Source organism: Prionailurus viverrinus, chromosome F2, assembly GCF_022837055.1.
Source record: "Prionailurus viverrinus isolate Anna chromosome F2, UM_Priviv_1.0, whole genome shotgun sequence".
In the NCBI taxonomy this organism is placed as follows: Eukaryota; Metazoa; Chordata; class Mammalia; order Carnivora; family Felidae; genus Prionailurus; species Prionailurus viverrinus.
In genome coordinates this window covers 33,342,123-33,356,954 of record NC_062578.1, presented here as the reverse complement: position 1 = coordinate 33,356,954, position 14,832 = coordinate 33,342,123, and the positions used below count along the sequence as shown (strand labels likewise).

At 34.9% G+C, this 14,832-nt stretch overlaps 1 protein-coding gene across 5 annotated transcripts in view; it reads right to left on the bottom strand.

The window, feature by feature from the left end:
• Positions 1 to 14,832, bottom strand: part of LRRCC1 (leucine rich repeat and coiled-coil centrosomal protein 1) — a 42,833-nt gene that overhangs the window by 26,259 nt on the left and 1,742 nt on the right. For 3 of the 5 annotated variants that reach the window (XR_007148619.1, XM_047842549.1, XM_047842552.1), the window contains exons 2-6: positions 13,625 to 13,830; positions 13,255 to 13,320; positions 8,692 to 8,859; positions 5,937 to 6,112; positions 5,635 to 5,841 (exon numbers count right to left, since the gene is read on the bottom strand). Coding sequence is in view for 4 of the 5 variants with exons in the window: in XM_047842549.1 (XP_047698505.1) it covers positions 5,635 to 5,841; positions 5,937 to 6,112; positions 8,692 to 8,859; positions 13,255 to 13,320; positions 13,625 to 13,830 (823 nt within the window). In the remaining variant the exon portion in view is untranslated. The remainder of the gene's footprint in view (positions 1 to 5,634; positions 5,842 to 5,936; positions 6,113 to 8,691; positions 8,860 to 13,254; positions 13,321 to 13,624; positions 13,831 to 14,832) is intronic. The other 2 variants (XM_047842550.1, XM_047842551.1) reach the window with 2 other exon arrangements.

Below are 14,832 nucleotides of genomic sequence, written 5' to 3'. Positions count from 1 at the left end.
AAATCTAATAAAGGGTTAGTATCCAAAATCTGTAAAAAACTTACAAACAACACCCAAATGCAACACCCAAAAACAAATAACCTAGTAAGAAATGGGCAGAAGACATGAACAGACAATTTTCCAAAGACATCCAGGTGGCTAACAGACACATGAAAAGATGCTCAACGTCATTCATCATCAGGGAAATACAAATCAAAACCACAGTGAGATACCACCTCACACCTGTCAGAATGGCTAATGTTAACAACTCAAGGCAACAATAGACGTTGGCGAGGATGTGGAGAAAGAGGATCTCTTTTGCATTGCTGGTGGGAATGCAAACCAGTGCAGCCACTCTGGAAAACAGTATAGAGGTTCCTCAAAAAATTAAAAATAGAACTACCCTATGACCCAGCAATTGCACTACTAGGCATTTATCCAAGGGATACAGGTGCACTGTTTTGAAGGGACACATGCACCCCCATGTTTGTAGCAGCACTATCGACAATAGCCAAAGTATGGAAAGAGCCCAAATGTCCATTGATGGATGAATGGATAAAGAAGATGTGGTATATATATACAATGGAGTATTACTTCGCAATCAAGAAGAATGACATCTTGCCATTTGCAACTACATGGATACAACTAGAGGGTATTATGCTAAGTGACATTAGTCAGAGAAAGACAAAAATCATATGACTTAACTCATATGAGGGCTTTAAGACACAGAACAGATGAACATAAGGGAAGGGAAGCAAAAATAATATAAAAACAGGGAGGGGAACAAAGCATAAGAGACTCTTAAATATGGAGAACAAACAGAGGGTTGCTGGAAGGGGGATGGGCTAAATGGGTAAGGGGCATTAAGGAATCTACTCCTGAAATCACTGTGGCACTATATACTAATTGGGATGTAAATTAAAAAATTAAAAATTAAAAAAAGAAACATCAGGTATTGGGGGGATGCAGAGAAAGGGGAGCTCTCTTATACTGTTGGTGGGAATGCAAACTGGTGCGGCCACGCTGAAGAACAGTATGAAGGTTCCTCAAGAAACTAAAAATAGAACTACTCTACAATCCAGCAATGGGACTATTAGGTATTTACCCAAAGGACACACACACACACACAAGACTCAGATATTTATAGCAGCATTATCAACAATAGCCAAACTATGGAGAGAGCCCAAATGTCTACTGACTGATGAATAAAGAGGTGGTATATATATATTCAATGCAATATTACTCAGACATCAAAAAGAATGAAATCTTGCCATTTGCAACAAGGTGGCTGGAGTTAGAATGTATTATGCTAAGCAAAATAAGTCAATCAGAGAAAAGATGAATACCATATGATCTCACTCATTTGTGGAATTTAAGAAACAAAACAGATGAACATATGGAAGGGGGAGAGAAGGGAGGGAAATAAACCACAAGAGAGTCTTAATGACAGAGAACAAACTACGGGTTGACAGAGGGAGGTGGGTGGGAGAGGGCCTAGATGGGTCATGGATACTAATAAGGGAACTTGTGATGAGCATTGAGTGTTGTATGCAGGTGATGAATCACTGAATTCTATTCCTGAAACCAATACTGCACTACATTAATTAACCAAAATTTAAGTTAAAAAAAAAAAGGGAAAAAAAGAGCTGAAAAATGAAGGGTATACTCAAAAGTAAATAGAAGAAATAAAAAAATGTAGGAATCAATAATACAGAAAACAGAAAGCAGATGAAATTAACAAAACTGGGGCACCTGGGTGGCTCAGTTGGTTGAGTGTCTCTTGATTTCAGCTCTGGTCATAGTCTCATGGTTCATAGGATCAAGCCCAGCATCGGGCTCTGGGCTGACAGCGCTGAGCCTGCTTGGGATACTCTGTCTCTCTCTCTGCCCCTTCCCTGCTCACTCTCTCTCTCTCTCTCAAATAAATAAACTTAAGCAAAACTAACAAAACTGATTTTTGTAAAGAAAAACAAAACCCTTGGTAAACTGACCAAGACCAAGAAAAAAAAAATACATGAAATAAGAGAGAGAGGGAGAGAGAGAGAAGACACAAATCCTCATGCTACAATTAAAGTAAAAAGAAATATTCCTCATGAGCAAATATGTAAAACCCTCATAAAACATTGATTAGAAACTAAATCCAAGAATATACAAAAGGATCCTATATCATAATTAAATGAGGTTTATTTAAAAAATGCAATGTTTGTTTAACACTTGGAAATTAATCAATGTAATTTACACTATTATGTGAGTAAAAAAGAAAACTGTAAGATCAGAAAAAGCATTTGACAAAAAAATATCAACATCAGAAAACTCAGCAAATTTGGGGCAGAAGTAAACTCCTTAATTTGATAAAAGGGCAACTATGAAAAACATAAGACTAACATCATACTGAATTGTGAAATATCGAAGGCTCTCCTAAGATGAGAAACAAGGCGAAAGTGCCCACTCTCACTATTTATCATCAGTATTGCAATGGAGATCCTAGCTCTTGCAACAAAGCAAAAAGGAACAGCATAAAGATCAGAGAAGAAAGAAAACTGTCTCCATATGATCATTTATGTAGAAAATCACCAGGAATATAAAAACAAGTACTAGAACTAATAAGTAAATTTAGCAAGGTCACAGGACCCAAGCGCTATATGTGTATGTGTGTGTGTGTGTGTGCGCGTATATATATATATATATATATATATATATATATATATATATAAATAAATATAAATATAAATTATATTTCACAAATAAGCAGCAATCATGGGATCTGAAACCACAAAAACTGTTTGATTTGTGATACTGTAAAACATAAAACATTTAGGAATAAATTTAATAAAAGATATGCAAAACTTGTATACTAAAACTACTGCTGAGAGCAATGAAAAAGATCTAAATAATAGAAAGACATAGATAGAATGATTTCAAAGTTATGCTGAGTGTGGGGTGCCTGGGTGCCTCAGTGGGTTAAATGATAGACTTCAGATCAGGTCATGATCTCACCATTCTTGAGTTCAGGCCCCATGTTGGGCTCTGTGCTGACAGCTCAGCGGCTGGAGCATGCTTCAGATTCTGTGTCTCTCTCTCTATTTGCCCCTTCCCTGCTTGTGCTCTCAGTCTCTCTCTCTCTCAAAAATAAATAAACATTAAGAAAAAAAAAAAGTTATGCTGAGTGAAAGAGACCTTACACAAAAGAGTATATATACTGTATGACTGCATTTATATTAGGTTCTGGAAGAAGCATTCAATAATCTATGATGAAAAAGTGAGAAAAGTGATTGCATTGGGGGATCAGAAGACAGTGAGAAGGGGTAATGCTGAGCACGGTAATGTTTATCTTCTTAGAAGTTTGGGTAACAGATATATATATACTGTAAATATACACATCTATATTTTACATCAAAAGAGATGATGGTTAAAAAAAATACTGAACTCTATAGTTAAGTTATTTTGGGGGAAGTATACCAATGCTTAAGTGTTTTGGGGGAAGTATACCAATACACGTAATTTACTTTGAAATGTGTCATAAGGTACTTTTTCAAAATTTATTTTAATTTTTTTTATTTGAAAGAGAGAGAGAGAGCACACATCCAAGCAAGGGAGAGGGGTAGAAGGAAAGAGAATCTTAAGCAGGCTCCATGCTCAGCAGGGAGCCCGACATGGGGCTCGATCCCACACCCCTGGGATCATGACCTGAGCTTAAACCAAGAGTCAGATGCTCAACTGACTGATCCACCCAGGTGCCCCATGTCATGAGACAGTTTGATAAATAAATAAATGGATAGATATATGATGAAATAAGTAAAGTAAAATGTTGGTGGCGGAATCTAGTTGGTGGGTATACTGGTATTCACTAATAAATCCTTTCAAGTTTGCTCTAAATTTGAAAATTTCATCATAAAATGATAGGGAAAAACTAAAAGACAAAAGCCTTCACAGAGAACTCTCAAAATCAGTATAATAATTCTAAGTCCCATAGTTAAAAGTATCATTGTAGTATAACACATTTTCAGTAATTTAATGACTTCACTTATAAATTACTACTTTTGAAATAAGAGTGTATACATCAACTGAAATTAAAATTTTACATTTACCTTCCACACTAGGTAGGTTAGCAGATAAGAAGTTATTTAACTAATTTTGTTTTTAATATGTGGAGCAATGAGTCATGTTTTTCCCCCTGTTAGCTAGAGTCCTATTTTTGGTTACAAGGTAGGAAGAACTGTCACCATAACTGAGTAAAAAGCATGATGGTGGAGAGAATACCAGACTGGTTATTAGTGATTTGGGTCTGAAGCTCAATTCTCTTACTAATAAGGATGCTTCAAGTCCCAAGTTTCTTTTCCATAAAATAAGAATGATATGTTAAAACCTATCTACTTGATTGGGTTGTTGTGAAAATGAAAGGAGGATGGCATAAGAAAAGAAGCAAAAGTTCACTTCATATTTAAGTTACTCAACTTAAATCTAAGTTCTGACATTGGTAGAAGAGTCAACCATTAGAAAAGATGTACGATGAAATCTGAAGAAATGGAGACGTCTGAAAGCTCAGTGACATGTTATCAACAATATCAAAGAATGTGTAGGCTGGCATTGTTGTCCCAGTTCTATTATGATCTACCTATGTGGCCCAAATGAAATCTCTAGAGATTTCTGGCGAACAAAATCCTTACAGCCTTATTAATTCACTGACCTAAGGTAGATCTCTTGTTTACTGAAGCACTGTTAGTATTTTAAGTATGATAACAATTCAGAATTATTAAAAATCTTTTGAACCATAAGTCCATTAGCGTTTTCTACTCCCCACACCCACCTCACTTGGAGGAAAAACTTTGATTAAAATTTAATTACAAATATCTAGGTCAAACAGACTTTTGACTAATAGCCTCTTTGGGCTGTACCACAGTATTTCTATCATACATCCAGGTAGGGGTTAAGTAATAATCTACTGCAATCTGGGAGGTGTGATATTTAAGAAAACAGCTGCTATTGTAGATCATAGCCAAGAATGCTAGAGCAAGGGTGGGAGACCCGAACAAAAATAAATCTAGGAATTGTAGTTCATCCACATAGTTCAAATATTCTAAAAGCCAGGGTACCAGTAGTAGGGGTAAAAAAAGAATATCTCAGTAAAGTAGAGATTAATCCGGTGAGGGTCTGCTGTAAACAGAAACTGACGCAGGAACTATGTAAATTCACTTGTCATTCAGCTCTAAGTTCTAGAAGTGGTTTTGATCATTAAACAAGTGAACAAAATAGAGGCAATTAGATAATAGAGGATAATAGATAATAAAGAAATTCACATATCCTGTATGATAATAAACATTGAGTCCAAAGAGTTCTGAGTTTATTTAAGGTTGAAATAAAAGGTGGGTGGGTGGATATAATATGAAGTACAGCAGAACAAAGGAATTACATAATAAACATTTGAAGGACAAAAAGGAAAATGAGTGAAAAAATTGTGTTACCTTTTTCTACTACTACTATTATAAAACTATTATTACAAATCCTATTTCTGCAAAGGAAAAAAATACATACATACCAATATGTTAACTGTAAAGTGTTCCTGGTTGGTTAGCTTGTATGGTATTTTTATTTTACATATTCTTAACTATTTTTTTCAACAAACACACTGCTTAGAAAAATAGGAAAAATAGTTACGTCATTGAGAAGCTGTAAAATTTGATCATCTATTTTCTGAAGTTTCATGTCATTATTAAAATTGTTTTCATGATTAACTTTCTCCGGCTCAGAAGATGGACACACAGATATAAAGGATGTCAAACCAGTATCTGTTGGTGATGCAAACTGATCCAAGGGAACTATCTCATCGATGGGTGGTGTTACCACTGGCATACTATCAATTATCTATGATACAGAAACAAACCAAAATCTTTTAAATTTATATTATTAGTCAAAATTTGAAGTTATCTTTTATATTAAAAAAAAAAAAAATACCATACCTCATCTTCACTTATATTTAGTGGAGAATCTGAAGAAAATAAGTTATCCAAAAGACCTTCTAAGCACTGTAGGCGTGATGAATTTATTTTTGACAAATTTACTGGCTCACCAAATATGTTCTTGCAATCTAGGATTCTAAGCTGTGGCAACGTCTGGAGCAGAATTGCTCTGTACCCTTGGAAACAACATATTCAAAGTGAAAAGTCAGGCATTAAAAAGTTAGTTATTTCTAGAATACAGTAAATTTATCAGCTACCAGATATATCATCTAAATGATAAAATTAGTCCTGGAATGCAACAAATAAACTTGTAATAAAAGCTCCTTGGTCCTTCTCTAGTATGTAATCATTAAATACAAAACAAACAGTACCCACCACCCATCCCACAAAATCCTCCTGGTGAAGATCAGAAAGTTAAAAATCACCATTGCTGGATTTATCTTTCATAAAATTGCTTTAAAGTTATATCTGCATGATACCAGTAAGTTTATTCTTTTTTTTTAACTTTTTTATTTTTTAAAATTTACATGCAAATTAGTTACCATATAGTACAACAATGATTTCAGGAGTAGATTCCTTAGTGCCCCTTACCCATTTAGCCATCCCCCCTCCCACAACCCCTCAAGTAACCCTCAGTTTGTTCTCCATATTTATAAGTCTCTTATGCTTTGTCCCCCTCCTTGTTTTTATATTATTTTTGTTTCCCTTCCCTTATGTTCATCTGTTTTGTCTCTTAAAGTCTTCATGAGTGAAGTCCTATGATTTTTGTCTTTCTCTGACTAATTTCACTTAGCATAATACCCTCCAGTTCCATCCACATAGTTGCAAATGGCAAGATGTCATTCTTTTTGATTGCCGAGTAATACTCCATTGTATATATATACCACATCTTCTTTATGCATTCATCCATCAATGGACATTTGGGCTCTTTCCATACTTTGGCTATTGTTGATAGTGCTGCTATAAACATGGGGGTGCATGTGTCCCTTCAAAACAGCACACCTGTATCCCTTGGATCAATGCCTAGTAGTGCAATTGCTGGGTCGTAGGGTAGTTCTATTTTTAGTTTTTTGAGGAACTTCCATACTGTTTTCCAGAGTGGCTGCACCAGCTTGCATTCCCAAGTAACAGTTTATTCTGAACAGAAAGCCAAACATGTCTTTTATTTGTAATATGATTAGTATAAATATAAATCAGGTAACGTGGGTAACAACCAGAAATCCAGAATTTTGCTAATGAAGCCTCAAGCATTAGTACAATTAAACATCCCCAACTGTCCCCCTTAAATCACATATAACTAAGATTAAGATAGGCAATGTATCAACTATTCAAGAATATGTTTATTTTCCCTAAGTACAATTAAATATGAGAAATCTGATAAATCACCATTAATTTGTGTTTTGGCTAAAAGAAACACTTTAATTTTACTTAACCATAATTTTAAACAAAGGGCAATGAAATGGTTGGAAAAACTCCAAAATAAAGGAGGTCTGGCAAATTAATACTAGAAATTTTGAAGGGAAATTAAGTAATTTTAGTAATAAGTATCCCTTCAATTCTAGGGGGATGGCAATCATGTTATAATACCTCGTCAAATAAAGTGAAAAACAAAGGTTCAAACTGTAGGAACTAGAGACTCTTAAGACAAACTGTTAAGAAAAAATCCAACTTGGGTAAGTAGAGAAAAAATAAAGTTGTTTTAGCAATAAGGTTTTCTTTCAAGAAAAGAAAACTGAAGTTCACTATCCTGATTGTTAGGGAGACTCTATATTATATCACCTGAGGAAAATAGTTCATCTCAAATCTATTATATTCTTGTCTGAAGTAAAATTATCAAAACAGGTTTCCATTCTGGGAAAAGCCTTCATACAGTTGCATATTAATAACAGAAGGGAGCCAACTCTATAGCCAACTTCTACCCAAGCAGATCTTTAGAATATATATTCATATTCTACATTTGTCATCTTATTGCTTGGTTAAGCAACTTGAGATTAGTGAGTTCTAGAAACTGCAGTCTGGTCTGCTTTGTATTTGCCAGCTTTCAGGGATTCTGAATTAGCTCAAATGGCATTTCAGCAGTGTCTTCTATATATCATATTCAGTTTAACCTTTCTTTCTTATAAAAATCATTTATTTATTAATTATTTAACACATTCACAGATAAAATTTAAAAAGTATACAGGAAAAAATTTTCCTAACATTTCCTGATTTGCAGCTACCCTTTCCACTATTTCTGCATTTCCTGACCTCCAGCTACTTAATACCGGAGTTAGGCATTGTTACCAGTTTTTGGTGTAGCCTTCTAGATATTTTACATATATACTCAGCAAATACACACGTTACCCTTTGCATACAAATGGCAACCTATTATTTGCAATGTTTTCTAATCGGCTTGCTTTTCTTTCTCTTAACAGTATATCTTGGAGATAAGTGCATACCAGTAGCTAAAGATTCTGTTTTTTATTTTTTTATGCCTGCACAGCATTATACTGTAAGAATATAACATAATTTAATTTTGAGGCATTCACTTATCAAGCATAAAGCTGTTTATATAGAATTACTTATCTGTTCATCCTGTGTTCTTTTAATGGCAATTTGTCTTAAAAATTATTTGCGATTATGGTTTTTTCCAAACATGTACTAAAAAGTTGCAAAGCTTAAGACAAATAAAAGGAGGTCATCAACACCAGTTGCTGCAAATAAAGGATCTTTGAATATTAACTATTACAAAAAGTATTAAATTAATTGCTCATACCTGGTACACGACAGACAGGGTTATCTTCTCCATTTGTCTCCAAAATGAGATTAGTCAAGAAGTGCAATCCTACCATACACTGAAGTAAGTGATGGATACTATCTATACAATTACTATGTAAGTCAATATATCTGAGTTTATGTTTAATTCCATGAAGGGGGATCAAACCTGGAGTACGGGGGAAAAAAAACCAAATTTTTTGATACCATCAAAGTCATTTTTCCAAGAACTAATTAAAAAATAATTTTTACATGGGTTAGATTTTGAGACAAAGGAGCAACATTAATAAGACTCTGCATATAGCTACAGCTAATAAATAAGGTATCCGTAAAGTCAATTTTTGTTTTGAAGGAACACAGGTTTAGCATCTCTTTGAGGCCCTAGCCTGGAGGTCTCTGGTTTTCTTCAAACACAACAATGTACCTCCCAAGGCCAATGTTATGTACTTATATGAGAAGCATAAAGGCATGACTTAACACTCTCGATCAATACATATTTTTGATTAGTAGACATAAGCAAACACTGCAATATCCTTCAATTTTGTTGGTTTGAGCATAAAATACAAATAGCACCCATTTGATTTTGTTCCCTGGTACTAATTCTTACATGAGTGCACCTAGAGCATGGTAATGTTAGGAACTAGGTTTGCAGCAGAGGCGACTGCTGCCTGGTACCATTCTCACTGACCAGCCTCGGACTTGAGCTGCAGCTGTGATGAATGCGGCCATGTACACTGCCAGTGTCTCCCTGGAGCACTTCATGTTTCTCTTTTCTTGCCTCAGAGCTCCCTTCAAAATGGAGCTTTTGAGCAAAGGTGCAGCCTGGAAATGTAAGGGAGTTAAAACCTCCAGGGATATTCTCAACAGAAGGGGGACTGTCAGTGGATGAATGCCCTAGTCTCCCTTCTTTTGGAAAAACCATTCAGAGATGTACTCTACATTGGTCCTCCTGAGGTCTTATATACAATTTTGCTTGGTTTAGTACTCTCCATATATAGATTCAACTTTACCCACCTTTTTTTTTTCCTTCAATTTCTTCAACCTGACTGGTATACTCTTCTCTTCTCCATCTTTATTGGGCTAACTTCTACTTCTGTTTCTTACAGGGTTGCCTCTTCTTTTGTTCACAGTCCTCATCACTAACTTCAACTCATCCCTCATGTCCTCAGAAAAGTCTTCTCTGACAACTCTCTACAAGATCAGATTTTCTCTCATGCGTTCTTGTAAGTACTCAGCATTTCTTCATAATTTCCTGTGACGTTTCTAAGTCCTTGTTCCACGTTACTGGTTCTTCCTCTCATGTTTTAACTTTATGTTCCTCTTACTTTTCAATTTTAAAGGCTCATTTCTGGTCTGCCTTCTCTATTCATATGCTATCCAGGATGTCCTACAGTTTCATGGTTACAAATACCATTGATGTGCCAAATCTACAACTCCAACTATGATTCCCAATCTCTAAACTGCACGTTATACAAATACATAAACACATATGTCTAATAGGGTTCTCAAATTTAAGACAGAATCCTTACGTCTCACCCCCTCAACTCTGGTTTCTCCCCCAATCTTTCCCACATAGTACCATCATCCGCCTGTAACTACAGAAAAAACTCACAGCTAATTACCTTTGATTCCTTTTTTCTTCATTTCCTTATCTCAATCCATCAGCAAATCCTATGAACTCTACCCCCAAAATATATCCATTTGCTCCTCTACACTATTTCCACCTTAGTCCAAGTCTCTCCTAACCAATCACTTGACTTCCACTCCTATCCTTCTAACATTCATTCTTACTCAGCAACCAAAGTGATCCTTTAAAAACACGTATATATCACTTACTTGTTTAAAGCCCTCCTATGGCTTCCTATTGCACCTAGAATAATATGCAAACTTTTACCCTGAGTATGAAGCTGTGATCTGGCCTTTGCCTACTTTCTCATCTCTTTTCTTAGCACATTAACCCCTCATTACTATGCTCTAGCACATTACCCTTCTTTCTGTTCTCTTATCAGGACAGGCTTGAAGGTGAGGTGCCTTACTGTTTTTGCATGCTCTTATATAAAGTGCCTTTATTTATTGAACACATAAAATATTATTCTAAGAATTATCCATTAGAACTTACATGGTTCCCTATATTTTCTTCATACTCCTTACAATCTGATATGAAGTCACTAAAACACACCCTTTTTAGGTGAATCAATGTATTCTAACAAGCATATACAGTTGTATAACCACTACTATAATAAGATGCAGAACATTTCCATCCCTCCAATCAACATGTCTCTGTTCCCATTTTCAACCCCTGGCAACTAATGATCTAATTTCTGCCACTAAAACTTGCCTTTGTCAGAATGCCATATAAATGAAATCATACAGTGCAACCTTCTGTGTCTTACTCCCTGCACTTAGCCTATTTCTTTTTAGATTTATCCATATGACTGCATGTATCAATAGTTCATTTCTTTTTGCTCCCAAGCATATTCCATCATGTGGATGAATCACAATTTATTATTTGTTTATTGTTTACTAAGTGGTAAACGTATAGATTGTTTCCAGTTTGGGGAGATTATAAAGAATCATATAAACATCATTATATAAACAGCTATACAATCATATAAACATTCATGTACAGGGTTTTGAATAAACATGTTTTCATTTCTCTTAGGTAAATACCTAGAAGGACTGCATGATTATATGGTGAGTGTATGTTTAAGATTATAAGAAACCTTCAAACTGTTTTCCAAAATAGTTGTATCATTTCAGTTCTCCCCACAGTGTATGCAAGTTCTAGCTGCTATACAATCTCACCAGTCTTTTGTACTGTAAGTTTTTAAAACTATCTATTCTAGCAGGTATGAAGTAGATCTGGTTACAATTGTAATTTGCATTTTCTTAATCACTAAGGATGCTAAATATATACATATATATTTCATGTGCTTATTTGCCATTTGGATATCCTCTTGGGGAAGCGTCTGCTCAAATCTTTTGCTTATTTTCGAGGGGTTGATATAATCGTATTTTTTGTTTTTCTTCCTCACTACAATGTAAGCCCTATGACCAGAACCTAATCTATTTGTTGTTGTTGTTTTTCATCACTATAGAACAGTATGTGATACAGTGATCTTCAATAAATATTTGTTGAGTGAATGAATGAGCAAATCTTATCCAAGAGTCACATTCTTCAGATAAGGAAACTGCATCCAAATAGTAATAATATACTTTGCTCAACAGCATGTAGCAGTGACAAAGCTAGGGTTAATACTCAATTCTAATATTTTCACATCTTTGGGAAAAAAAGTTTATTTTTTAATATTTTTTTTTGGAGAGAGAAAAAGAGAGAGCAAGCAGGAGAGAGGGGCAGTGGGAGAGAAAGAGGGAATCTCAAGTAGGCTTCATGCCCAACCCAGGGTTCTATCTCAAGACCCTGGGATCATGACCTGAGGCGAAATCAAGAGTGGGATGTTCAACTGACTGAGCCATTCAGGCATCCCAGGGAAAAAAGGTTTTAAAAAATTAAAGTATTCTTGAGGCACCTGGGTGGCCCAGTTGGTTAATCGTCCAGCTTCAGGTCAGGTCATGACACAGTTCATGGGTTTGAGCCATGTATCAGGCTCTGTGCTGACAGTGCAGAGCCTGGAGCCTGCTTCGGATTTTCTGTGTCCCTCTCTCCCTGCCCCTCCCCCACTTGTACTCAGTCTCTCTCTCTCTCTTTCAAAAATAAACATTAAAAAATTAAAATATTCTTGCCATTCCAGCTTAACGGTAGGGTTCTCTTTAATTTTCTGTATATGAAATACCTGGCACAGGGCAGTATTTTTGTAGTACTGGGAGAAAAATAAACACATGAATAAAATTGTTTCAAATACTGATAGAATTGTGAAGATAATTAGAAGAAATCTGCCAGTTCTAACAGATAATTCTAAGAATAATCATGAAACTTTGTTCATTTTATCAGTGTATCACTTTACTCAATTAAAAATAGGTAACAATGTTTAACTTTGTAGACATGCTAAAAGTCAAAAAGAAAAAAATTTATTTGATCTTCAATTCGCAATAGCCTTTAGAATGCTGTATACCCATATGGTCCAATATCTTAGCACTAGCCACATATGGCTTTTTAAAATTAAGTTAAAATTAAATTGCAAATTTAGTTCCTCACTGCACTAGCCACATTTTAAGTGCTCCAAAAGGATACATCTGGCTATTAGCTGTCATACCACACAGCACAGATATAAAATATTTTCATCATTGTAAAAAGTTCTATTATAACTATTCTTCTTTATATGATAGTATATTACTTACTTATGATTAAAACATTATTATTCTCCCAAAGTAAGTCTTTCCCATCCAAGTTTTTTCTGTTGCCGAGCACCCTAGTTTATGTTCCTATTTTTTATTTTAGCTGTAGCTTTGGCACCAAAAAAAAGAATTATGACTGAAGTACACTCTTTAGATGATATTTTGGTCAAAAATGGGATTATTCAGTTTTCAGCATGCTGAGCTCAGCCTAATTCATCACATGTAGCAAACATTCAGCATTATAGAAAATGTAAGATTATCTACTTACCACTAAGATCATTGATGTGGTTATAAGATAAATTCAATCTAGTCAGATTAATTAGTGTTTCAAGTCCTAAAATAAAATAAAATAAAATAAAATAAAATAAAGCCTTTATAGAATTAAAATATTTAGAGCTATACAGTATTGCTATTTCAGACAGTTTGAAGCAAATCCAGTCAGATAGCAGTGAAATCAATTTTATTGGCATTTTACAAAATACTTAAAAAACATAACTTTTCTTGAAGAAAACTCTTTATGTAGTAAAAGTTAGGCTCAGTTTTCAAAGATTTATATTTTATTCCATTCTTTTGGGAAGAAGAAAAGCATTTAAATCATCTTTTTTATGCAAATTATCACATGAAAATCACTTACAAACCTTCTATTCTTGTGATCATATTGCAGGACAAATTTAAAGTGCATAGTTTTGTCAGTGTATTTAGCCCTTCAATTTGAGTTATTTGATTAGATGACAGATCTAAGTGTTGTAAATTCCAAACATGATCAATGGCTTCAATTTTTGAGATGTTATTGCAATGAAGATTGATGGCATGAAGGGTTGAATCTAAAGATAACTCTGATATGCTACAAGAGAAAATATATGTTATCAAAAATAATTAAGGAACAGATTTTAAAATCATGACCAAATAATTAAAATCAACCAAATACCATGTAGATGATAAGTATGTGCTCTACTCATTCTATAATGAAATCCTTCATACTTATGGTAACATTTTAATATCTCATAAGGTACAGTGCTTCTTACCACTAATCAGTATTTTGGACCATAGAGATAAACAAGAAATCCACTCAACAGAGGCAAGTGACCCTAGGCATTTCTAGCTTCTACATACATCAGCATATAATGAAGGCTGTAATTGTAAAGGCCCTGGAATCATAATACCCCAGTTCAAATCTGCATTCTACCATTTTCTTTTGCTAAATTACTTAAGTGAGTTAACCTCTCTAACCCTCAGTTTCTTCATTTCATTTAACCCTCACAACAATTCTCAGCAACCAGTATTGCTGAGAATACTGAATATCCTCAGTATTCTGAGATACTGAATAAAGATACTGAAGTTTGCAGATATTAAATAAGTTGTCCAAGTTCCTATAGTTATTACCTGAGGCAGTATAAATCCAGATCTGGCACTGGAGTTTATAATCTTGCCTTATTTACCATTTGCGACAGCTATTTAACCAGAAAGTAGTTGGTTTCAAAAGAAACCATTGGGGCGCCTGGGTGGCGCAGTCGGTTAGGTATCCGACTTCAGCCAGGTCAGGATCTCGCGGTCCGTGAGTTCGAGCCCCGCGTCAGGCTCTGGGCTGATGGCTCAGAGCCTGGAGCCTGTTTCCGATTCTGTGTCTCCCTCTCTCTCTGCCCCTCCCCTGTTCATGCTCTGTCTCTCTCTGTCCCAAAAATAAATAAAAAACGTTGAAAAAAAAATTAAAAAAAAAAAAAAGAAACCATTAGTTATTGCTATCTGTAGTGAAAGTCTATTTCTAGTACTATTTCTAGTGAAGTCCATCCTCCCTTCTATAAATTTGGAATGCACCTTCTCTAAATAGAACTCATCTCTTCATTCT